Source organism: Saccostrea cucullata, unplaced genomic scaffold (genome assembly GCF_032062105.1).
Source record: "Saccostrea cucullata isolate Sc308-1 unplaced genomic scaffold, CSIRO_AGI_Scuc_v1 ctg2025, whole genome shotgun sequence".
NCBI lineage: Eukaryota > Metazoa > Mollusca > Bivalvia > Ostreida > Ostreidae > Saccostrea > Saccostrea cuccullata.
This window is the reverse complement of record NW_026937041.1, coordinates 50,208-75,213: the sequence shown is the minus strand read 5'-3', so window position 1 is coordinate 75,213 and position 25,006 is coordinate 50,208. Positions and strand designations below refer to the sequence as shown.

Genomic DNA, 25,006 nt, shown 5'->3' with positions numbered 1-25,006 from the left:
TTTATATACTTGATTTAAGGAATCACAGTCTAGTTAGGAGAGTATGCCAGGGCATCAACAATAGTGGGAAACATGGGATTTGCCCGTTATGCTAAAATTATCCCATGTTTCCCACTATTGTTGATGTCTTTGGCATACTCTCCTAACTAAACAGTGATTCCTTATTTATATTTCCATTTCATTGTGAAATAAAATTTTCGATTTAGAATTTTAAAATGTAGACCAATAGATTTAAATTAAACGAGCTCTCTCGTGTCAATTTCAAAAGTTGTCTCCCACTGACGTCAAACACAAAGACAGCCGCACGAGATTTACATGCATATTTTGCCTCCTTAGCGTCAGACACAGAGACAGATGCGCACGAGATTTGAATGCGTATTAGGCCTCCTTAGCTGCTGACCTATCGACCTGCCTAATTTACATGCCGGCAGAATTATCAAGAATAAACTCCCAAAACGTTCAATTAGTTATCAAAGAGAAAAAAATTAAAAATGGAAATATTTAGCTATAATTCTTGCATACAGTTATTATTTAAAAAAAACCGTTTTAATAAGGATTTTTACGGAAGCCCGTTGTGGCCAGTTCAGAGAAAGAAATGTTTTTTAATAATTTTAATCGCAATAATCATTGCGTTTAATCGCAAGAGATTTCGTTTAAAACACAATCTTATGCGTTCAAACGCAATAATATTCAGATTAAACGCAATAAATTAGCGTTTTCTGCTATTGTATTGCGTTTAAGAGAATTGTGCATTGTTTATCTTGATAGAATCAGATACTTCTGAACAGACATTTTCTGAATGGTGAAGTCCTTGGTGTGGATTGAAAGAGGAGAAAGAAGTTAACTGACGCTCTGTAAAAGCAGACAACCGAAGAACGAAAAGTTGTTAAGACAGGTATATATTTCTTTATTCCTGTTACAGTTTTTTTTTCAGTTGCTTTAATATAAACAAAAAAAAAACCATTGCCTTTATTGTTGTTTTATTTCTACTTTAAATGTAAACTTTACAACTATGCAAACAATTTTGAAGGGTTCTGAAATAAAAGACTGAAGAAGATCTAGAAATAATGATGAAAAAACTATCATCCCACGTTGCGTTCAACAAGTTTAAACCATGTGTAAAGGCGTAACTAAGGAAACGATTGAAGAAATGTTAAGATTTATGAACATGTATATGTATATTCACAACCTTTACTTTGATCAAAGACAGTAAACACGAGAACACGAGAAGTTAGGTGATTTAATTAATCGAATGAAATCAAAATTGAATTTAAATGAAAACAGATTGATCGATGTGTACTACCAAATTTATAAGTCTATAAATACCACTGAAGCATTCTTTATTATAACTTTACTAATACGTAAGCAATATATTAAAGGCTTCGTAAAAAGTGTTGGGTTCTGATAGGTATAAGACACAGGTTGTTAGGATGAAATTGTTTAACTTCAATTATCAAAAACTGCAACATTTTGCAAAAAAGACACGCATCAAACAGTTCTTCTTTAAGGAATCGGACCATAGTATTTATTATAATCTTAAGCTAATCGATATCTTACTTCAAACTACAGCACTAAATCAGTGTGTTTGAATGCAAAATGAATCTTTAGAAGGTAAGATTATTGCGTTTAAATGCAAAAAAATATTGCGTGTAATTGCAAAAAAATTATTGCTATCAAACACATTTTTTTGCGAATAAACCAATATAATTGCGATAAATTGCAAAAATTATTGTGTTTCACAGCAAAACTATTGCTTTTAAACGCAAAAATATTGCAATAAAACGCAGAAAATTTTGTGATTAAACGCAAAAGGAATATTGTATTTAAACGCAAAAAGTATTGTGTTCAATCGCAAAATGTTTGCGTTTACACTGTCTTTGAGCAAAATCTAAGAAGTCTGTAGACGGACTAGGGTGAACAACGTACTTTAACTTTCTTCGGATAGTTCAGGAATTATAAAAATGCAAAATGTAAAATGTTTATCCTCCATTTTCAGTACAAGTCATATCATAACTATCGTAGAATCCGTGAAGAAGATGACTTAAGGACAGACCTTATTCTAGTGCAAATTAAATTTTAGACAATGAAAACAATATAAAAAATAAATGTGAAATCGAAATAATCCATTTAATTGTCCATATATGGTAGTCAGGTACAGCGGCATTTACACCTCGGGAAAATGTTAATAGACAATAATTTTTTAAAGTGCATATATCACTGATGATTACTTTAGTGGTAAACATACATGCAAATAAAATGAAAATGATAAGTTATTTTATCTTGACTTTTTCAATAATTTAGAATGCTTTGAATGATTGATTAATACCAATTGAGTGAGTAGTTTACTCATTTGAAGCTTTCAATTTATTTGAGCAGATCACACTTACTGCAGTAAAAAACACTACAAAATCAGTGGCTTTTTCAGAAAAGGTCCTTAGAAGAAGACTAAAATTTCCCAAATTCTAATACAAATATCTAAGCTGCGCCTCGGGAAATAGTCCTGGTCTTGGGGAACTGGAATCTGGCTAACTCCCTCAATGATATACTTCAAATGTATGATAACTACATACTCGTAGAATTTGTCAATGTAGAATTCTACCATCTTTAAAACATAAGCTTAAAAGTACTTGTAAGAAAAATCAAAATAGTATACAAGATACAAGATTTTATTGATCCAATTTGGGCCCCCCGGAGGAGCAAAAAGATTTACAAACAGAAAAAGAAGGAGGATCCAAATGATAGAACAAGCATGATGCTGATATTACAAGTAATGAAAACAATTGATGATAAAAAAAGTATATAAGAGATATGCTGAATATACATACATACATGTATTGTATAGTATGTTACAGGTTAGAAAATATATATATATAATATGTATTGGTAACAATCCTCTAAAAACTAATGTCAAAATAACTGTATCTGACTTCCATTCTCAATGACCGTGTAGTGTAGGGCAGCGTTGTGAGAATTCCATCGGCATCGAAAGCAAGTTTTTTAACTTGCCTAGATAGCCGAGCGGTCTAACGCGCTGTTCCTATACTGCTAGGAGACAGATTCCGTAGGTCGAGAGTTCAACCCCGGGCTGGGGCGGAAGTGAGTATCCTTGTAAAAGTGAATTTCTCTGTGCTTTCTATATTAATATTCCTTCACTTAGGGCAGTTATATTAGTTTAAGAGTTGTTGTAATTTGTGCTTTATAAATAGAATTAATTTCATCACAACATGTATTGGTAACAATCCTCTAAAAACTAATGTCAAAATAACTGTATCTGACTTCCATTCTCAATGACCGTGTAGTGTATGGCAGCGTTGTGAGAATTCCATCGGCATCGAAAGCAAGTTTTTTAACTTGCCTAGATAGCCGAGCGGTCTAACGCGCTGTTCCTATACTGCTAGGAGACAGATTCCGTAGGTCGAGAGTTCAACCCCGGGCTGGGGCGGAAGTGAGTATCCTTGTAAAAGTGAATTTCTCTGTGCTTTCTATATTAATATTCCTTCACTTAGGGCAGTTATATTAGTTTAAGAGTTGTTGTAATTTGTGCTTTATAAATAGAATTAATTTCATCACAACATGTATTGGTAACAATCCTCTAAAAACTAATGTCAAAATAACTGTATCTGACTTCCATTCTCAATGACCGTGTAGTGTAGGGCAGCGTTGTGAGAATTCCATCGGCATCGAAAGCAAGTTTTTTAACTTGCCTAGATAGCCGAGCGGTCTAACGCGCTGTTCCTATACTGCTAGGAGACAGATTCCGTAGGTCGAGAGTTCAACCCCGGGCTGGGGCGGAAGTGAGTATCCTTGTAAAAGTGAATTTCTCTGTGCTTTCTATATTAATATTCCTTCACTTAGGGCAGTTATATTAGTTTAAGAGTTGTTGTAATTTGTGCTTTATAAATAGAATTAATTTCATCACAACATGTATTGGTAACAATCCTCTAAAAACTAATGTCAAAATAACTGTATCTGACTTCCATTCTCAATGACCGTGTAGTGTAGGGCAGCGTTGTGAGAATTCCATCGGCATCGAAAGCAAGTTTTTTAACTTGCCTAGATAGCCGAGCGGTCTAACGCGCTGTTCCTATACTGCTAGGAGACAGATTCCGTAGGTCGAGAGTTCAACCCCGGGCTGGGGCGGAAGTGAGTATCCTTGTAAAAGTGAATTTCTCTGTGCTTTCTATATATATATATATATATATATATATATATATATATATATATATAGTCAAAGGCAAGAAACTGGGAAAAAGAAATTTATTATGCTTATCGCAGTATCCTTAATTAAGGTAGGTAACCAAGGAATTTAGCAAGTGATCTAAGGATGTCAGGGTCTTCATTAGTCATGAGCCAATAAAATTGATTATTATAAGATAGAGACTGGAAATTTTTACATTTAATTTTACAAATATTCATCAGTTTAAGTCTTTGTACATGTACACTTAGATTAGGACACACAAGGAGAAAATAAATTTCATCCTAAATCTCGTTGTGATGACAAAGTGAACAAATTCGTTCCTCCTTAGGTATTTTTGGTAACGTCCAATTTCAATTTTAAGCCTGTGAGCTGATATTCGTAACTTTGTTACGAATGATCTATGTTGATTGTTTGTTAGAATATTTAGATAAGGTTCAAAACAAAATTTAGTCTTCATGCTGGTAAAGGTAGATAATTTGCTATCTTTATATAAATTTCTGTCTTTTTCCCATGTTAATTTATAGAAATTCAGTAATATTCTTTTCAAATCGATTTTAAATTGTAGGGGTGACATACCTAGAAAATCACCAATTTTAATATCAATATGGTTAAGTAAGAAGTTAGTACAAGAATACCATGAAGTAAAACCATATTGGTGTGGTGTTTTAGAGCAATTAAAAGCCTCGCTTAGTAAGGGAAATTCACCTTCTAGATTCTCTAATCTATGCCAGTATAACAATATATTTTTAATGACATGAAAATATAAGTTCAAGCGTCCTAGCTCAGATCTTACAGCAAAATTGCTGCTTTTACCATGAACCATTAGTAAATATTTGTAAAAGTTAAGATTTAGATTTTCGCCTTTAAACTTTGTTATATTTTGTGTTATATTTGGATTTCTCTTAAATTTAGAAGTTGATGGATCAAAACAACCCCATAACTCCGAACCATACAGGATAATGGGTTAAATAGTGTGGTCAAATACATTTAAAGCAGTTCTAATTGATGGATTAAATGTGAGAAAGTCTTTTTGAAGTTTTAAACAGGCTTTTTTGGCTTTGTTACAGCAATAATTTTTAGCATTACTTAGTGTTCCAGATGCATTAACAGTCAGACCCAGATACTTGTATTGTTTAACACACACAATATTGTTGTTATCCAGATGGAGGAGAATTTTGATGTGTTTGCCAGATGTATTGTAGACTATAATTTTTGTTTTCTTTGTATTAACTTTGAAACACATGTCCTTACAGTATGTATTTAGTATATCGAGATTTTCTTGTAGACCTTCAGCAGTTGGGGAGAGAAGTACTATGTCACCAGCATACGTACATTAGGCAATGAATGGAAGTAGTTGAATCATTGTTTAATTTTACAAAACTTTTAGAAATTGACAGATAATTTGATAGATCAATGAGATAAATCTTGAATAGGTTTGGGCTCATGGTATCACCTTGTCTAACCCCATTGTAAGTACGGAAGTGACCGATTAATTTGTTACCCAGTTTAATAGAAGAATAGCTTTTAGAATACATGTCCTTAACAATTGAGTAAAATTTAATGCTAATACCAGCTTTTAATAGTTTAAGCTTCAGACTAGTATGGTTTATACTATCGAAGGCCTTATGAAAGTCAACAAAGCAAACATATAGCTTCTCTTTTCTTGATTTGCAGTATTTTTCAATAAGTGTTTTAAAGACAAAAACACGATCTGAAGTTCCAGTTTGTTTTGTAAATCTTATTTGACATGGATTGATTTTATCATTGCCCTTACATGTATATATGAGAAAGTAGTTTTGAAGAAAAGCAAGATTCAAGTATATTTATTCATTTTGAAATTTCCATTGGCGTTCGTATTGCAAAAAAACCTGTTTGAAATCTTTATTGTGAAACAGCCAACATACTTTTTAATTTATAATGAAGAATGAGAATGAGTGTGAAGGTTTTTTTTTTTTTACAAAGCACGTTTTGTTGCTTTAGGTGTACAAAAAGTATTGATATTGAAGTTTACTTGTGAGGAGTATGGATGAATTGAAGAATAATACTTATAATTGTCACCGTGCCTATTGTTGTTTTAAATTATTAATTATTTTTTTTAGATATATCTGCTAAAACATTGTAAAAGTATATCAAGTTAAAAAGAAGACCAACACAATAATCTTTAATAAAAGATTCATGCAATAAACATGGATTATAAAAAATAACGGTAACGTAATATTCATGGACAACCGTTACGGATTTATAATATCTTTATTAAATCCTCAGTTTTTTTTTAATTCTGGATTTATTCTGGATTGAAGAAATGTTTATTTGCTATGTGATAGATCTTCTAATCAACATTTCCGAATGGAAAAGATATCTTCCTTGCGAAATAATTCCACGCATTACTTCCGTCGTCTTCAAAAGAGGAGCATTAAGATTCACGTGATAACAATAATCAAACCACCATCCAGACCCATGCCGAGATGCACACTTGTGTTTGTTGTCGCGGTCGAATGTGTAAAAGGGAAAGCCGACTATGTTGTACGATCTGAATGCGTCAGCTAGCAAAAGGAAAAAAAGTTATATTTACCTAATCATTTACATGTAGTTTGAGATATTTTAGTTAATTACATAATACATGTATAGTTCAGGTGCACTGAATTAGACGAAGAAATTGGTTTTTAAAACTCTGTATTTTGATTTTATTATTTTTTTTATCGAATTCATTACTATATTGATTATTCCTCAAATATTATTCAATATATGTCACGTACTTTTATCAAATTGATGATAAATAAATAGATAAATAAGGTAAGCGAAAATAAGAAAGAGAATATTATCTACCAATGTTTCCTGACTTTTCCCCTAAGGATAGTCTGTAATCATCACTATCATTTGAGATGGAAAACGAAGAATACTGAACTTCAAACGACTCATTCTTTGTAGATTTCAGTCTTATATACAACGAGTTCTTATAAGTGGTGGTCAGCTGATGAATGACTTCGTTTCCTGAAATTAAAAAAAAAACAGATAGCTTGAAATATTAAACCAATAGACAGCCCCTTAAATACGGATGGCTGAAACATATGCATGCTTATTAAAGATTATGATTTTTATTTGTTCAGAACAATATGGAATAATAAATTAAAAAAAAAATCATTGTAAATCCCGCTATCCCCACCCCTCCCCGGAAAAATAGCGGTTATCATGGAAATTGGACGTTATTTTTGAATGGACACAAGCATAAAGTTACTATGTTTTTTATAGTATATTATCTCCGGAAAATATTAGGGGAATGGCCAAATGGGGGGGGGGGGGACAGATGTGTAGTTATCAACATTCATTGTCTTGCGATGCATGGACAAAAATGAATATATATTCGGTTGATTGTATATTGTTTAACGTCCCTCTCGAGAACTTTTTACTCATATGGAGACGTCACCGTACGCGTATGCCGGTGAAGGGCTTCAAATTTTGACCTTTACTCGGCACTCAGGGCCATTGAGCAGTTAGGGATCTTTATCGTGCCAACGCATGCCGCTGACACGGGGCCTCGATTTTTAAGGTCTCATCCGAAGGACCCGCAACTTTCACTTCAAAGTGCCGAGCGCATGGCGAAGGAACAGTTGCTACCAATTTTAACGACTAGGTCAGTCGCGGCCGAGATAGGAACGCACGACCTCCCGATCATGGAGCGAGCGCTCTACCGACTGAGCTACCGTGAACGGTGATATATATTCGATAATTATTTATAAGGAAACCGCTCGGGTCTCGCAAGATACAAACCCAATCAATACAAAAGTTCATATATCTTCAAGATTAACATCATCGAGTTCTTGATATTTATTTTCATATAGATTTTTAAAATTTTCTTACTTCTTCAACGATCTCTTATTGTTTGTTTACATATTTACCATCATTATTAATCATGTTTTTGATATTCTTATTTACGTTATTTCGTTTTTCTAAGGCACAAAATTTTTTGTAGGTTTCCTAATAGAGAAAATACGTAAAAATTTAGTTTTCAATTATTCTCGACCTAAGGATTTGATTACTTGAATTAATTAATTATAGATACAATACAGACTGGAGTTTATTTTATTCCATATCAAACAGTAGGTGAGTCTAGCTTACATGTAGCTGCAGATATGTGGCGTAATGGTTTTTTATTATATAGTCTATTTATAGTCCCTATATAATCTATACAAAACGCAAACAGTTCATAACACTACATATTCACCGGATTTTATGCCGTATTCACCGGAGGGTCAATGCGCATGCAACGGCATTGTGACGTCACAATCAAAACATCAAACAAAGTTGTAAACAAATGTTGCAACGGCCGCAGCGAGCTATGTATCTGAGCAGGAAAACAATCATTCAAACCTATTTCAGGATTATTTTTTAACACTTAGACGTCTTACACATAGCGAAACTCGGAATGGACAAACGCGGAGTTTACAAACAGTAATCTGGAGATATATTTTTATTTTCAACAATGGAAGAACGCAAATGAAAATCGTGTCGTCATATGGCCTTCAATGTCTTATTTATTCAAATCCTAACTATATGATAAAACATGAGAGAGCGCATGCGCGACAGGAAAGGCGCAAAACTTGAACAGAGAAGACCACGAGGAGAAAAACCAACAAAAATACAGTAAAATTCAACAATTAAGTTAGACTTTCTAATTAGGATAACAGTCTGAATCGCGATATACATAATTTGACTCGCGTAATGTAAGTGTGTAAAGTCGGTTTCCAACCCCAAAATACCACTTTGTCAAGCTCACCTCCGCCATATTTGATTTAAATCAAAACAACTTGTCATATATATATATATATATATAATCCAACGTAATCCAACGTAGATCATCGAACAGCAGATACATCAGATACATAATCAAATGACAGAAAACAAGCTAAAGAAATTTATTGATAAACCAAGAACAGCCCCCATCGGAGAATGGAAATTACAACCAATTATCCTATTCGATAGCAAAGGTAAATACTTAAAAAACCATGCGACAACCGAAGTAGAGATTCAGATTTTTTGGCATTCAAAAAGCGGAGCAAGAATTGAAGAAAGTACCACCTGGCTCAAAAACAACATCGCAAAGAGCATCATAAACCACGGAAATATTTGGCTATACGTTTGGTTAGGAACGTGTGACCTCACGAGTAAAAACAAAAGGTACATCAGCCTCAGAGACGACAGTGAGATCGAAGTACAAAGAATCTCCAAAAAATACAGAGAAATATCAGAAATCATCAAACTCAAAACTAACCATCCTTGAAACCCCCATTTACTCGATCAAAAAATGGAATGAGAGGAAAAGACACAAGGATCCAGACACATTTGAAGATCAAGACGTAGCCTTAGCAAACCAAATATACAACCTAAACAAAACAACAAAAGAAATCAACAACACACTAGGGTCACACTCTCCAGAATTCACATCGGACCTTCAAACCAACAAAAAGGTCAAAGCTAGAGATGACCGTAAATTAAAGACAATAAAACGCCACAACTACAACCTCTACTTAGACGGAATTCACCCAGGCCCACTACTATCCAAAGTCTGGCTGAAAAAATCTCAGAACAAATCAAATGAGACTGCTGGAAAACACCGAGTGGTAAGTAAAGAGACAGTGTAGGCAGAACCAGTCAGTACGGGTTTTTCCGCGCTATACTGGTTCATCATGTTTACACTGACTCTACTCCTACTACTCCACCTTACCATCAGCATCTCCGAACATCATGTTAAATCGTGGAACCATCAACAAATTACACACCAACTCATGAACGTTAAAATGAATACGACGTGCAGAAGACCACCACTAAGTCAGAAACGTACTGACATTCCCATTTTTTACTGACAAACTTAGAAAATTACTGACAATGTGCTGTCGTTACTGTAAAACTTAGACAATTACTGACCTTTTTACTGCCGGTACTGGTAAACTTAGAAAAGTGCTGACAATCTTAGTCGGTGCTGAAAAACTTAGACAATTACTGACCCGTTTACTGTCCCTGCTGAAAAACTTAGACAAGTGCTGACATTTACTGATAATTACTGTCCCTATTGTTCTCGCTGTCGGGGAGGCTGCAGTGGTGTGAAAATGACTGTGTGTTATACTTTACATTTAAAACAGTCTTATTTTAATTTTTGATGAAAAAAAATTCCAGGCAGTTATCATTTTTTTAATCTAAATATTATTGATATCTGTAAAATAATTCAGAATATGATTTGAAATTAACTATGAGTAAATCAAGTTTAAATTTATGTGTTGAATATATCTATCCCTGTTCAATTAAAAAAATAAAATTAATTAATCGTCAAGTTAGTTTTCATCTATTTATTTCTTTGCAGACAGATATCTGACTTTAATGTTGAGCCCACCCCCCCCCTCCCCCCCGTTTTCACGATCGGAAAGTTGTATCAATTTTCTTTTCACAAACAGGACAGATGTCTCTTGTTAAAAAAGGAAATCTTCTAAATATTGAATAATTACTGATAGGTAATTCAGTTTCCTAATGTTCTCGGACATCTGTACAAGTCATATAATTATATAACCCTGTTTAAGATTTCCGGTTTCATTTGCTCATACGGGAGTTCCCCTATTGAACAGTACAGTGTTCCATATATAAACTTGTACTATGCCTTGTTAATTTTGTCACTTAAAACATTATTTCTAAATGAATGGTTGGTTGATCGATTACGCAGGGTTCATAAGTACCCAATGTCTGTAAGTCCGAGACTAATAAATGATTATCAGACTAGTAATAAAAATTCATGTACTAGCAATTATAGTAATCTTACGGAAAATATTTATATTTACTAGGTCAGCGGTAAGACTAATATTAGCAGTAGCACCATTCTCAAATAGTTTTCTTCTCTCTCTCCCTCTCTCTCTCTTAAAGATACAAACAGTATTGACACTTATAGTTACTTAAATACTTGACAGGTGCTCCGTTTATTCACATTGCCGAGGGGGTTAGATCACTATTTAGTTTGTAAACTTAATCTTTAAGTATTTTTTAATCATGATTCAATTTTAACAAAAATATTACATGTTTCGTACCTTCCATTTTTCCCCTGTAGCTATCGGTGAATTGGAATTAATTTAATTTTATGTGCCGAAATTAAATTTTATCTCATTAAAGTAGGCAGGCGTAGGGGGTGTTATGATGTTAACAAAATAATAAGGCAGAATGCGGACTTGTCTAGTAAAAGATTTTACGAAGTAGTGAAAATTGGAAGTCTTTAGTCGTCAAACCAGTGCTCACAAATATTTATTTCGAACTCTCTAGCATACATGTATAAGTCCCCCCCCATGCTCACACGTTACATGAAAAAAAAATCTAGTATACCGGTACTTAAATATGATTTATAAAAATGTGTAAGTTTTTTGAATGATGCAAATTTTTTTGTCCATTTGATCAATTTATATCCGTCCCGTAATAATTATTTATTTGATTCAGATTTCATTAACATCCTTCCTTTTCATAAGATTAGTTTATTCGCTAACTGTAGGTTCCCACTATCTTCCGTGACGAGTTACCATTCATCTCTCTCTCCCTCCTCTCTCTCTCTCTCTCTCTCCAAAAAATCAATATTGACCCAATAAAGTTTAAAATACATGTATAGTAAAACTCCGGCTGACTTTTTTTTACTTTAATAATACTGCTGCATATAAATTGTGTTTGATTTTTAATTTTTCTTAACTGATAAAAAAGTTAAGGAAATATACTATGAACTATTTTTATTTGGTTGATAAACAAATTCCTCACTCCACTATCCCACATACACACTAACACGACTTAACAAAAAATATTAGGAACCAGTAATTTTTACAAAACTTTGGATGTAATTTACCCCTTCTCATAAAATTATTTTTTGCTTAAATCTTTAAACAATCTGTGCCTTTCCCCGGTTGGTTTTTACATCAATCTTCTTTTTCATTAATCGTTAATTTTATCTTACGTCAGTATATTAAAAAAATTATTTATTTAATCTAAGAAGAGGTTGAAGGATTGTAGATTGCATATTTATATTACGTATGTGTTGGTGTTGAATTTCTCAAATTCAAACTGTCTTGAAGAAGAGTCTACCTGTCGCCGTAATGTTGCATAACTAACTTCCAGTGAAATCTGGCGAGTCTTCTTCTGTATAATACAGCAGTGACACCTATTGTCTTCTTTACCCGCTACCGTACACACTCGGATCGCCTCAGGCGATTTCTTCTACACACAGGTGCTTCACAGAGTTTCCGATTGTATGTTGAATGATTATGTAATTCGGCTGGATACCAGCTAAACGACTTGAATAATTTGGGACGAATAAAAAGCACTGTAAAATCATGATACTGGTTTCAATACCTAACAAAGCTATGAAACGTCGATTTATTAAGTTAATTAAATTTATTAATTTTTTGCACCTAAACAGATAAAAAGGAGTACAAACTTAAACACGACAGTATTAATTGTGTAACTGTTCTACTTTAATAAGATAAATAAGTACATGTTCATCGTTCTTCATTTAGTTCGCACGTGCCCCCCCCCCCCCCCATTTTAATTGGAAAAGACAAAAAGAAACTAGATCCATGTGAACGTCTACCGACACTCTAAATGAAAAGAACATTGATATTAATTTCTATCAAAGTTTTGTTTCAGGAGTATGCATATACAAAAGATGATAATATAAAATGTCATAGTTTTTCGTGTATTTGAATTAAAATAACACTTTCAGGTGGGGATCCAGAAAATCCAGATTCGAAAGTCTTTTTTTTAAATTTAAATCCCCCGTCTGTCTATTTTTGGTTTCTTCTTGCAAATGCTTGGATTCGGGTATGTTTGACTGCACAAAAACAAATATGGGCGGCCTCCACATAATTAAAAATTTTAAATAATATGAAAACTATAACAAACGCCTTTCCTCAAAAGGGGGCACACACGGCCTCACCGCGCGCTATGAGTTTATTAAAATTATTCAAACTAATTTGAATAAATTAAATTAAAATTGAATAAAACACATCTAACCTAACAGTTTATTTCTTTAAATTAATATTAAAGAAAGTCAGGGAGTCATTGTTAATTAAGAAAATATTATAACATGCATGTCATGTAATAATGTTGTTTTATTATAAAAAGGAAAAGACCTCTGTAAAATTTCATATCTCACTGCTAAAGGAAGATTTTTATCATTTTTTTAATTGCTTATCTTTTTGAAGGTTTTGAAATTTTATCCCTTCTCTTGAAAATATTTTTTTTACAAATCATTTTTCTTTAAATAGATCAAAGAAGCTTTTTTTTCAAACATATCATCTGGACATAGTTAAAAATTATATGAAAAAACAAATAAATGAAATAATAATCTATGTTAAAATAAAAAAAAAATCAATTTTACATCACTGCAGCCTCTCCGAGAGCGAGAACAATAGGGACAGTAATTATCAGTAAATGTCAGCACTTGTCTAAGTTTTTCAGCAGGGACAGTAAACGGGTCAGTAATTGTCTAAGTTTTTCAGCACCGACTAAGATTGTCAGCACTTTTCTAAGTTTATCAGTACCGGCAGTAAAAAGGTCAGTAATTGTCTAAGTTTTACAGTAACGACAGCACATTGTCAGTAATTTTCTAAGTTTGTAAGTAAAAAATGGGAATGTCAGTACGTTTTTGACTTAGTAGTGCACTACACATCCCGCTCAGTAACAATAAAGCGACAAATCTGACACTATTGATAATCATATTATCCGGGGACATAGAACTAAACCCTGGACCAAACAACAAAAGCATTTTCCCATGTGGCCTATGTGAACTACCTGTAACTTGGATCTGCCAAGGAGTATGTTGTGATGCATGTGATATATGGCACCATAAATCATGCATAGAGTTTTGCACCCATGATTATGAACTACTCGAGCGATCAAACGTACAGTGGCTATGTTGCAAATGCGAAAGCATTGACATCAATACTTTCACATTTAGGAGTTATGAAATAGAACAATCAAATATATATGAAGGACTCACAGGACTAGACATAACCATCGACTCTATAAAATCAGTCTTCAGCCTACTAGGAGCAAGTAGTCCAATGAACAAACACCAGGATCCAACCAGAGAAAATAGCAGTCGTAAAAACCACAGCTCAACAAAATCAAGAACTGACAGCAACCCCTACGATGTTCCACCTAAGAAAAATCTGCGAATTATTACCATCAACTGCAGAAGTATAAAAGATAAAAGAGAAGAATTTGAAACAGGCATTCATTACCTGAAACCTGATATAGTATGTGGGATAGAGTCTTGGCTTAAAGGGGTGAAACCAGGACAAAATCCATCAAAGGACGCAATTAAATCTAGCGAAATATTCCCATCAAATTACAACGTATACAGGAACGATAGAGGTACACTGGGGGGAGGTGCCTACATCCTTGTAGAAAAATCTATAATATCAATTGAAAAACCGGAATTCGTAACAGAAGGAGAAATACAGTGGTTAAAAATCAAATTAAAGAACAGCAAGGACCTACTCATTGGCTCATTCTACATGCCACAAAGAGCACAGAAACACCTGAACGAACTAAAGAAATCACTAGAAATAATAGATGCCAACAACATCACATACAAAATAATTACTGGGGACTTCAACTGCCCAGATATAAACTAGAACATACAGACAGCAAAAGGACCAGACAGAGAAGTACAACAAGAACTCGCCGACATCATGAGTACGAACAATCTTACGCAGATACATGAACACCCAACCAGAGAAGACAACCTCTTGGACTTGGTTTTTGTCTCAAACCCAACTTTAGTAAAATCATCTATAAATGTACCAGGCATATCAGATCATGACATCATCATCACAGATATGGACACCAAGGTGCACTACAATCGCACACCAACCAGAAAATGTTATATAAACAGCAAAGCAAACTGGGATAATGTAAACAAAGATCTTGAGGAACTCCAAACAACAGTAGAACGTAACAACATAAGAAATGACTCGGTACAACAGCTATGGTCACCATCAAAACAGAGCTGTTCAAAAAAATGGACACCAACATACCAAACAAAGAAATAAGATCAAGGAATAACATCCCATGGATAAAACATAAACATAGGAAAATACTAAAAAAGAAACAAAGGCTTTACAAACAGGCCACGAAAACCAAAAAGTGGACTAACTACAGAGCCTACCAGACAGAATGCAAGAGAACACTAAGAAGAGCTGAGTGGGAATACGTAAATTCTAATATAATCGATGGACTACAGAATAACAACAACAAATCTTTCTGGAAGTATGTAAAATCAAAGAGACAGGGTGCAAATGGAATAGCGCCACTCAAAAAGGGAACAACACTGGTAAATGACAGCAAAGGGAAGACAGAAATACTACTCAAACAATTCAAATCTGTCTTCACTAAACCAACAAAAGAAAACATGCCAGATATAGGAATCAAGTCCAGACGTAATATAGCGCCAATTACGATCGATCAGAAGGGCCTAGAAAAGTTGTTAAAGAATACTAATCCATCCAAGGCATCAGGTCCGGATAACATACCAAACCGCATACTTCAAGAATGTGCAACCAACTTAGCACCAATATTGAAAATCATCCTGCAGAAATCGATTGATACTGGGGAGCTACCAAAAGACTGGAGGGATACAAATATATCAAGCATCTTTAAAAAAGGAGACAAACATCTTCCCGAAAACTACAGGCCAGTCTCTCTAACCTCGGTCACATGCAAGAACATATCATCTGCAGGCATATCATGAAACACCTGGAAACAAACAACATACTTACAAACCTAAATCACGACTTTAGATCAGGATACTCATGCGAAACCCAACTCCTAACAACACTCAACGACTTCCTTACTGAACACGACAAGTCACATCAAGTCGATGTAGCCATCCTAGATTTTTCAAAGGCTCTTGACACCGTACCTCACGACAAACTACTCCACAAACTACATCAATACGGCATCCAAGGAACACTCCACACATGGCTAAACAACTTCCTAACAACAAGGAAAATGAAAACAATAGTAGAGGGAACAGAGTCAGAGGAAACATCAGTAGACTCCGGAGTGCCACAAGGGAGAGTACTCAGCCCGTTAATGTTCCTATACCACATAAACGATCTACCAGACGCTGTCAGCTCGTCTGTACGCCTATTTGCCGACGATTGCCTCCTATATAGAACCATCAGGAGCAACAAAGACCATCAGATACTACAAAACGACCTCAACCAACTAAGGTCTGGGCAAATAAGTGGGGCATGAGATTCAATGCTAAAAAGTGCTACATTATGTCAATCAATCAAAAATCAACAAAACTATACCAACTTAACAGCCACATACTCCAAGAAGTACAAAACAACCCATACCTTGGACTTGAAATATCAAATGATCTCAAATGGAGTCTACATATAAACAACATCAGTAAGAAAACAAATAACACACTAGGCTTCCTAAGACGAAACCTCCGAAATGTCCCTGAAGAATGTAGAAAAACAGCATATATATCCCTAATTAGATCAATTATGGAATATGGAGCAACTATCTGGAACCCATACCTCAAAGGGGATATTGACAAGTTAGAAAGAATACAAAATAGAGCCATAAGATTCATAAAAAAGGAGAACAGCAGTAGGAATCCAGGATTACTAACATCCATGAGGGAAAGTCTCAACATTGAAACACTAGAGGAAAGAAGAACAAGTTTGCGATTAATTCTAATGTACAAAGTGGTTGAGGGGTTGGTGCCGGTGTAACGTTGAATTTTGACCCGGGTTGAAAATTGACCCGGGGGTCATTTTTCAACGTTGAATAGTGAGACCAAAGGTGTTGAATTAAGACCCTAGTCCGTTGAAAACTGAGCCGGGTCGTGGAATTTTCATCTTGAAACCGGTTCAAAATTCAACAGCATAAAAACACATATTTATGACTTGGTTTTCATTTAATAGATGATTTATTAGATGGGCGTCGGGAAGGGGGTGTGTTTTAGGGATGCTCACCCCCCCTTTTTTGCAAAGTTAGATATAATATAGGCATTGAACAATGTGAAATTGGTTTAGCCCCCCCGCCCCCCCCCCCCCCCGCTTTCAACAGGCACGTTACAGTGTAGTCAAAGAAAGAAGAGTAAGTATTAACGCTTGAAAAAAAATTAGATTCTCCGACCAATAGGCTTTTTAGGTTTGGGTTTGGACTACTAGTTTGGACAATGGACAAATTTTCTTTTTCTTGTCAATTTTATTTCAGATTTGAATCCTTTTTCTTTTTCAATTACTCCCCCCCCCCCCCCCCGCACTTTCAATTTGCTTCCGACACCAATGTAATCAATGCACTCTTAATTCAGTTATTCAGTTATATTCTTAGAATAAAATATTTTAAAAAGTATCTTAGATTTCACAGTTACATGTATCTTAAAGTCGCAATATTTCGTGTAATATTTATTTTAAAAGATATAAATCCTGAATATTAGAAAACATAGTTACACAATATACAACTTAGTTCATAAATTTGTTTGTTTATTTAATTATTTTTATTTTATTTATTTATTTTTTGTTTGCTAACAACTCTTCATTTAAATTCGTCATACATGTATATATATAAAAATTTCCTACGAAAAATTTTCAAAAATATAGTTAAATATTAATTTATCAAAATTTAGAATATTACGAGATTTTGCTCTAGCAGATGAGGATAACGCGTGTTTTAAAATGTGCCAAGAACTTTCCCGCTGCATCTCAAAGAAGCTGAAAGAGAAGAAATGTAGTGGCGGATTTAGAGGGACTTTGTTTTTTCTTCTTTTTTACCCCCAAAAAAAGAAGAAAAAACAAAATCCCTCTAGATCCGTTTTTATGCGTTTTTATTAAAGTAAAACTATCTCTACTGACTCGTTGTAGATAACTTTAAACTTTAGTTTAAGTTTTTTTTTATGTAAATGCTACTTAAACAACAAACTTCCACCAGACTTTGTTTGTACTAAACTGAGTGTGGAGACGCAGAGAACCAGGGCATGGGCGTCGGAAGCAAATTGAAAGTGGGGGGCTAAACCAACAAAAAAGGTAAGCTCCAATTTTAAATGCATAAAATGTCTGTCTTTGCAAAAAAAAAAAAAAAACGGGGGGGGGGGGGGCTAAGCCCCACCCTCCCCCTAGCCCCCCGGTTTCGACGCCTATACAGGGGTAGTTTGCTTATACATGTGATGCTAAACATGTTTCATATACATGTATGAAGAAAATCATTCAATGTCATAACAGATAAATATATAAGACATTTTAAAAACTGATCACGCATTTCAGTTTGTAATTGCTTCATTAAAGGAATAATTAATTGGTTTTCGGCCGATTTTTGACGCCTGCGTCAATATATGTTTTTTGTTTATTGATGATATCAAAGATGGTGGGAAGTGTAGCTTTTAGTCCATCCCAGACTCTAACTCTCGTCTCATTCTCAAGGTAATGTTCCGAAAACAATCCATTTTTAGGCCGAGGCAGGCTACTGACAGATACGTTTGTAACAGGGATTTCACCAACCTTGTTTTAAGTCAGATTACTTACATTTTATGTTCGCTATATTGATCTTTTCACAAATATAACCAATCATTAGATTCATTTTGACCGATGTGTTATATTCTAATTTTAAGGCTTTTAATTTTCTTAATTTTTATTAACTGAATTTGACAAGACGGGATGTTCTGCTCACCTAATCAATATAATATTATGTAGGGCTCACTTTCTAGACACCAGATTTCCAAGATTTCTGTTTTATGCCCTATTCATAGTTTTGAAGTTATTTATGGATGTGGATTTTAAGTAAAAAGTATTGTCAAATTAAAGTTGTCATGCTTGAAGATAACTGAAATCGTGTACTGATCAAAATTGTACATACATGTATATATACGGGATGATAGGTGTATTTATATTATTCTGGAAAAGGGAAATAAAATTGAAACCGAAATATAAATATAGAGGTACTGATAAATCCCGTAAAACAACTTCCCAATTCAAAAAAAAAAATGTTCAAACTCTGAGGTGGGGTCAATATTCAACAGGGTCAATTTTCAACTTGTTGAAATCATCGGGGATAAGAAAAAAAATTATCAAACTGTTGAAAAATGACCCCGGGTATAAATTCAACGACTTTTGGTCTCAATTTTCAACGGTGAAAAAACACCCCTGGTTCAATATTCAACGTTGATAAATGAACCCCGGGTCAATTTTCAACTGGGGTCGATATTCAACGTTACACCGGCACTACCACCTCATCTATTCGTAAAACATACCAAAGAAAAACGCCAAATCAAACCAAAACAATATAAAGACCATCAGACAACAAACATTATACAAAAACGTGTGCAACAACAATAAAGGCTTAGTAATACCAACCAGTATTAAACCACAATATCAGCACTCATTCTTTGTGGATACGTGTATTGAGTGGAACCATCTACCCAACTCTGTCGTACATGCGAAATCAATAGAGGGATTTAAGACCGCCCTACAGGAACATCGACGCCAATAACATCCGGCGCTCTCTCTCTTACCATTGTGAAAATGCCTATATAGGATTCTACAACGTATACATACAGATACAGAGATATTATCATGCTTCGCCTCGGTCGTTATGAATTCGATATGAATATTTTTCTGGTGAATAACAATCCATATTCAACACCAAAAGAGTCCGTATAATATTTTAGTCTCTGACCATAGTGTTATGCTCAAAGACTAAAATATACCAGTAAAACTATTAAGGTCATTTCATGGGGGGGGGGGGGGGGCAATCCTACAGTTTTCAACTTCCAAAAACTTTTTGACAACCAAAAAAAAAAAACAAAAACAAAAACAAACAAACAACCCCCCACCCAAAAAAAAAGCCATCAGACGTTTCTATTGAGGGGGCACAAATTTGAGGGGACACAAGCATATAGTAGTTATGTTTTCTAAAGTATTCTATATATCAGCAAAATTATTGGGGGGGGCACAATGTAATGAAATGTACCCTCAATACATGTAGAATTTCATATAAATAATAATTTTCTCACTCATCAATGTTCTTATTAAAAAAAATAGTTGACCTACTTAGAGAAGACCATATATTATTCTATATACGTATCTATTGTTTTGTTTAATGAGGAAAAATAAGATTTTGCTATCGACCCTCGGAAAATTTTTATGCAATGTTTGCCCCCAATATTGAGTTCCAGCGATAAATCTATTGACTGATGATGTCATAATGACTTCAGTAGCATTGTGATGTCATCAGGATTTCAGATTATTTTTGCAGTATTGTCTTACTCAAAAAAAAAATGCAAAAATTATATTATACATCAGTATAATAAAACGCTTATCCACTGATTGTGAGTGGGATAGCTCTTTTATCAAACCCTTGACAGGGACTATTCCCCTCGGGCAAGCCCTCGGGGAATAGTCCCTGTTGCAGGTTTGATAAAAGAGCTATCCCACTCACAACCAGTGGATAAGTGTATGATGTATATTTTTCAAAATGTAACCATATCATTTTTTCTTGTATTATTATTCAAGCAAATGTCTCATTTGTAATTCAACGATTTCTCGACAGTAAAAACATAATAAAGGGGAGTAATCAAATGTTGAAACTGCCTTTTGATTGGTTAGTTTGGATATTGAATCTCGAAACTCGAATTTCGAATCTCGTGTTTCGAAACTCGAATCTCGAATGAGTCTTCTGGGCTTTTGTAGTTTAATAATAAAGTTTAAGGGCAACTATATTAAGCTTACCAAGCCAATACATCCCTGGAACATCCCCAAAACCTCGCTTGTATTCGTCCCAAGCGGCGTTGAAATTTACATAGGGACTTTCTCGATTCCTGCGCTGAATAACCTGAAGTATCAATGACAGATTTTAGGACAATGCTTCAGCTACATGTACTACTTAAATGTGCTTTTCTTAAAAAGAGAGAATTTGAATAAATGTCTTTTATCAGAGGGTACTTATCTTATAAGCATTAAATGATTAATAATAATGAAAAACATTTTAAATTTAAAGAAAGTTTGGATATAAGAATTTTGTTAAATATTACCGGGGGTAAGGTGTTTTATATTTACCGTCCAACCGCCTCCTTTGGATTCCATATCACACAGAACTGGAGTAGAGATAAAACGTGAGATAGGATAGATCTCATAAACACCAGTTTTTCTTTCTCCACAATTGTAGATGTCGTAACAATCAAAAGGAAGAAAACAAGACATTTCTAAAAAATATATAAATGTTAAAAAGCATGTAAGACAAATTTTTCTTTAAATTCCTACGCATTTTGTAATTGATAAAAAAATATCACAGTGTCCAAAACACTGGTAAATTCACAGGAAACCATTAAGTGATTTTAAAAATAAGTCTTGCTGCATCATATTCGCATACTTATATTGATTGTACATGGTATTACAGTCCAAACACGTAAAAGAAATAATTAATTTAGTTCTATCAATCTGTTAAAAAATTAATCCATTTATGCATGTTTGTACATTTATTTAGCCCATGTTTACCCCTTTATCCCTCATGTGATATAATCGTTTTCGTATCCTACAGTTGTGACATCACAAAGGTTTTCGCATTAGCGCAATGAAGTAAATTAAAGTGGAATCCTATATAAGAACACTGTAAAACATTGATTGTGGTGTATAAAACAAAATGTAAAACATGGGATAAAAAGAATCTCACATGACTCGTATTTGGATATGATTTTTACTCGACGAGTTGTGTGAGCTTTGGCTCGAAGATAAAAAACCCCATTCAACTCGTTTGATAAAACTCATATCCATCTACAAATTATGGGAGATCCAATATATATCCCACTCACAGAATATGATATATCATATATTAACAATAACTAGATTAGAACTCGGGTAGGTCTTCCGTTCGATTTTTCGATAAAATGAGATATGAGAATAATTTTGACTACGATCTTTGTCAAAAGATAATATATAGACTTTCCTTACTAGATTATATCTGTTTGATTTGTATAACTTTATACAAGAGCAATAGATGACAGACTTTTGCCCTCTCTGGTTATCTAGCTTGAGGACCGTCGGGACCCCGTTTTTTTGTATCAAATGAAAGGTCTTGTAATTTTAAAAACTTAATTCAACAACAGTTACGACATTCTTTTTCGTTGTAGAGATATCATTAATGGAAATATTTAGGAGCCAGCTTTGGCTGTTTGACAAATGAAAGGAATAATATTTGTTTAAATCAGTATTTTGACCATCTTTTGTTCAGTATTGCTTATCAAAATAGTCCCACCTTTTCGAGGTATAAAGCGTTAAAGACTAAACATTCTACACGTCCTTGTGACCCTCAATTATGTCGCATATGATCAAAATATGAAGCTGTGAATCGTTTTGATAGATACACTTTTGCTTCAGTATCCCTAACAAAATATTGATCGTTAAAGAGTTATAGACGAAATACAGTACTCTTTGCCTCTCTGAGCCAATAATTTGAGGGGCCAGACCAATTTTCTTGATATGATATGAAAGATTTTATAAATGTATATTGTAGGATATTACTCTTATAGAAGACAATTCAGGGTTTTGCCATTTTAAATACTTGATATTATAATATATTCTGACATATCTTGATAAACAAACAACTAAAATTTTGTAGAGAGCTTCCATGTGTCAAGGTACGATAGCTGGTTGTGGGCTTACATGTATTTTTATCCCTCAATGTATCGTTAGTATTCCCCTTTTAAAGTTTTATGCATGTAAAATATTAACAGAAATTACAAATGAAATGTTTACTTTTCTGCAAATTAAGATATTAAGTGACTTAGAGATATCATCGTTACAATAAAATATTAAAAAAAATAAATAATGTAAGAGAAAACGTCACTTATCCTTAATCTATTAGATATTTTGGGTGTTGAAAATAGTGAATTGAATTTAATATTATTATCCTTATTTGCGTACTCGATATACCATTTTGAATGAAAACGGTAAACATATTTCTTAACGTATTAATTTATTAGTACTTATAAGAAAGAAAATAATTATTTTCGTACTTGACTGCGGTAGAGGAGGAATGCTCTGTAACCGTGTGCTGGTTTTATTCTGATCTTGATTGAAATCTTCCAATGATTCATTCAAGGTTTCTTCCAGTCTAAGATTCTTTAATTGTAAATCATTTACTTTGTTTCCCAAATAACCAAGCTTCTCCCATAATAATTTGGTGATGTTCTTCTTGGCTGTTGCATCCCTAACCAAATTCTGAATTTTTTGCACCATAGAAGAACGCAAAGAAGATTCTTGAGTGAGAATTTCCCGTAAAATGTTGAATGGCTTTCCAGATGTCGGACTGCGAAACAATTTATTTTCCTTTTTGGAATCATTTCCAATTGACAGAACATATCCAAAAGTCAAAGAAATAAACAGATATGTGAGAATAGTAAATTGTGACTTCTTCATTCTACTTAAAAAATGTATTTTGCAAGCATAACATAAAATACCCTGGTTGTTTTGAATCATGACTTTATACATTATATATAGAGGCGTGATCTCTAGGAATGAGATCGTAGAACGTCATAAACTTATGACTGGCAGTACTTCAATTTTTGGTAGGATTTAATTCTTTTATTTTCTCAAAGATGAGTTTCAGATAGTTGGTGTATTTAAAGAGATAATATGTTTTGAATTACAATTAATAAAGCATAACTATAGTAGAATTCCTACAGTAGTTAAAAGGGACTTTTAATATTTTAAAAAAGACACAAAAGGCTTTTATAGAATAGTTTTATATCTGATAATCTTATAATTCTAAAAGACACTACCCAAAAACCAGGGGCCAAAAAGAGATATAAGCATATTTTGTCCTTTAGTCAAAAAATAACCCCTGGGGTAGGGTGAGGTCACAGTGGACAATCAAAGATTAACATAGGATAACATAAGAAAAATCTTCAAAAATATACTCCTAAAGTATATAAAAGCTATGACTGGTCACATTTTTATGGAAGCATAATCAGTCGGTGTTAATTATCATGTTTGACACAAATCATGAACCCTTGATGGCAAAGTTTAACAGAAATATGAAAATCTTCTCGAGAACGAAGGAATGTTTTGTAATATTTATCTGTTAGCATCCACAGTTAGTCTAGTTTCAAGTTTGTTCAAATCGTGACCCCAAGGGGTAGTAGGGTGTGGCCATCATGAGAGTTCAAATTTGTAGTAAAAAGTCACATCAGACAAAAAATATGCAAGCATTTTAAGATAGTGTAGATTCAATTTTGTGAAATTCAAACCCCCTCTTAGAGAAAGGTTTCTGCATTTTTTAAAGCTTTTTAATGGTAAACTAACTCACCGGGCCACTTATTTTGCACTTTATGGATCGGTAATTGTTTTTGTAAATTTGTAAGTATTGTAGAGCTGTCTTGATAATAATGTCTAAAAGAAATCACGTTCTGTAAGTTCATTTGATAAAAACATTAGAATTTAATATCCTGTAAATTACCTCCCTGAGATAACAGCTATATCTTCCTTTGAAAAAAAAAGTAACGTGCGGCGAGAAGCTGTGTGAAAAGACTTATCAAATGAAATCACGAAAAAGATAAGAACGTGACATCGTTTGGAAAATATTCATGAACTGTTTATAAACAGATTTTTAAAAATTACAGTAACCTATATAAAATACAATTTTGTGGTTTCAATACATGTACTTGTTGTCAGACTTTGAATATCGATGAAGAGAATGACACGGACTTATCATCCAGTATACATGTATCATGGGGAACATAGCGAAAAAGCAACAAAACAAATGTTACATTTCATTAGAAAA

At 33.8% G+C, this 25,006-nt stretch overlaps 1 protein-coding gene across 2 annotated transcripts; it reads right to left on the bottom strand.

The window, feature by feature from the left end:
• Window positions 1-6,495: 6,495 nt before the first annotated feature.
• Window positions 6,496-23,649, bottom strand: LOC134247097 (microfibril-associated glycoprotein 4-like). Of its 2 annotated transcripts, none has more exons than XM_062729432.1 (5): window positions 23,241-23,649; window positions 21,286-21,431; window positions 20,959-21,061; window positions 7,025-7,189; window positions 6,496-6,741 (listed from the first exon to the last, which is right to left on the bottom strand). In XM_062729432.1, exons 1-5 carry the CDS (start codon window positions 23,641-23,643, stop codon window positions 6,512-6,514), a joined length of 1,047 nt encoding a protein of 348 aa, XP_062585416.1. In that variant the 5' UTR covers window positions 23,644-23,649; the 3' UTR covers window positions 6,496-6,511. The 2 variants fall into 2 exon arrangements, with proteins under 2 accessions (XP_062585416.1, XP_062585417.1); XM_062729433.1 differs by having other exon boundaries at window positions 21,286-21,323.
• Between the last annotated feature and the right edge of the window lie 1,357 nt (window positions 23,650-25,006).

What these genes read in the sequence shown, in the direction of transcription:
- LOC134247097 (XM_062729432.1), bottom strand. Translation starts at nt 23,643, where the DNA reads ATGAAGAAGTCACAATTTACTATTCTCACATATCTGTTTATTTCTTTG. An exon ending in TCCTCCTCTACCGCAGTCAA is followed by an intron (nt 21,432 to 23,240) that starts GTACGAAAATAA and finishes TATATTTTTTAG; the next exon opens with AAATGTCTTGTTTTCTTCCT. An exon ending in CCAAAGGAGGCGGTTGGACG is followed by an intron (nt 21,062 to 21,285) that starts GTAAATATAAAA and finishes TTGATACTTCAG; the next exon opens with GTTATTCAGCGCAGGAATCG.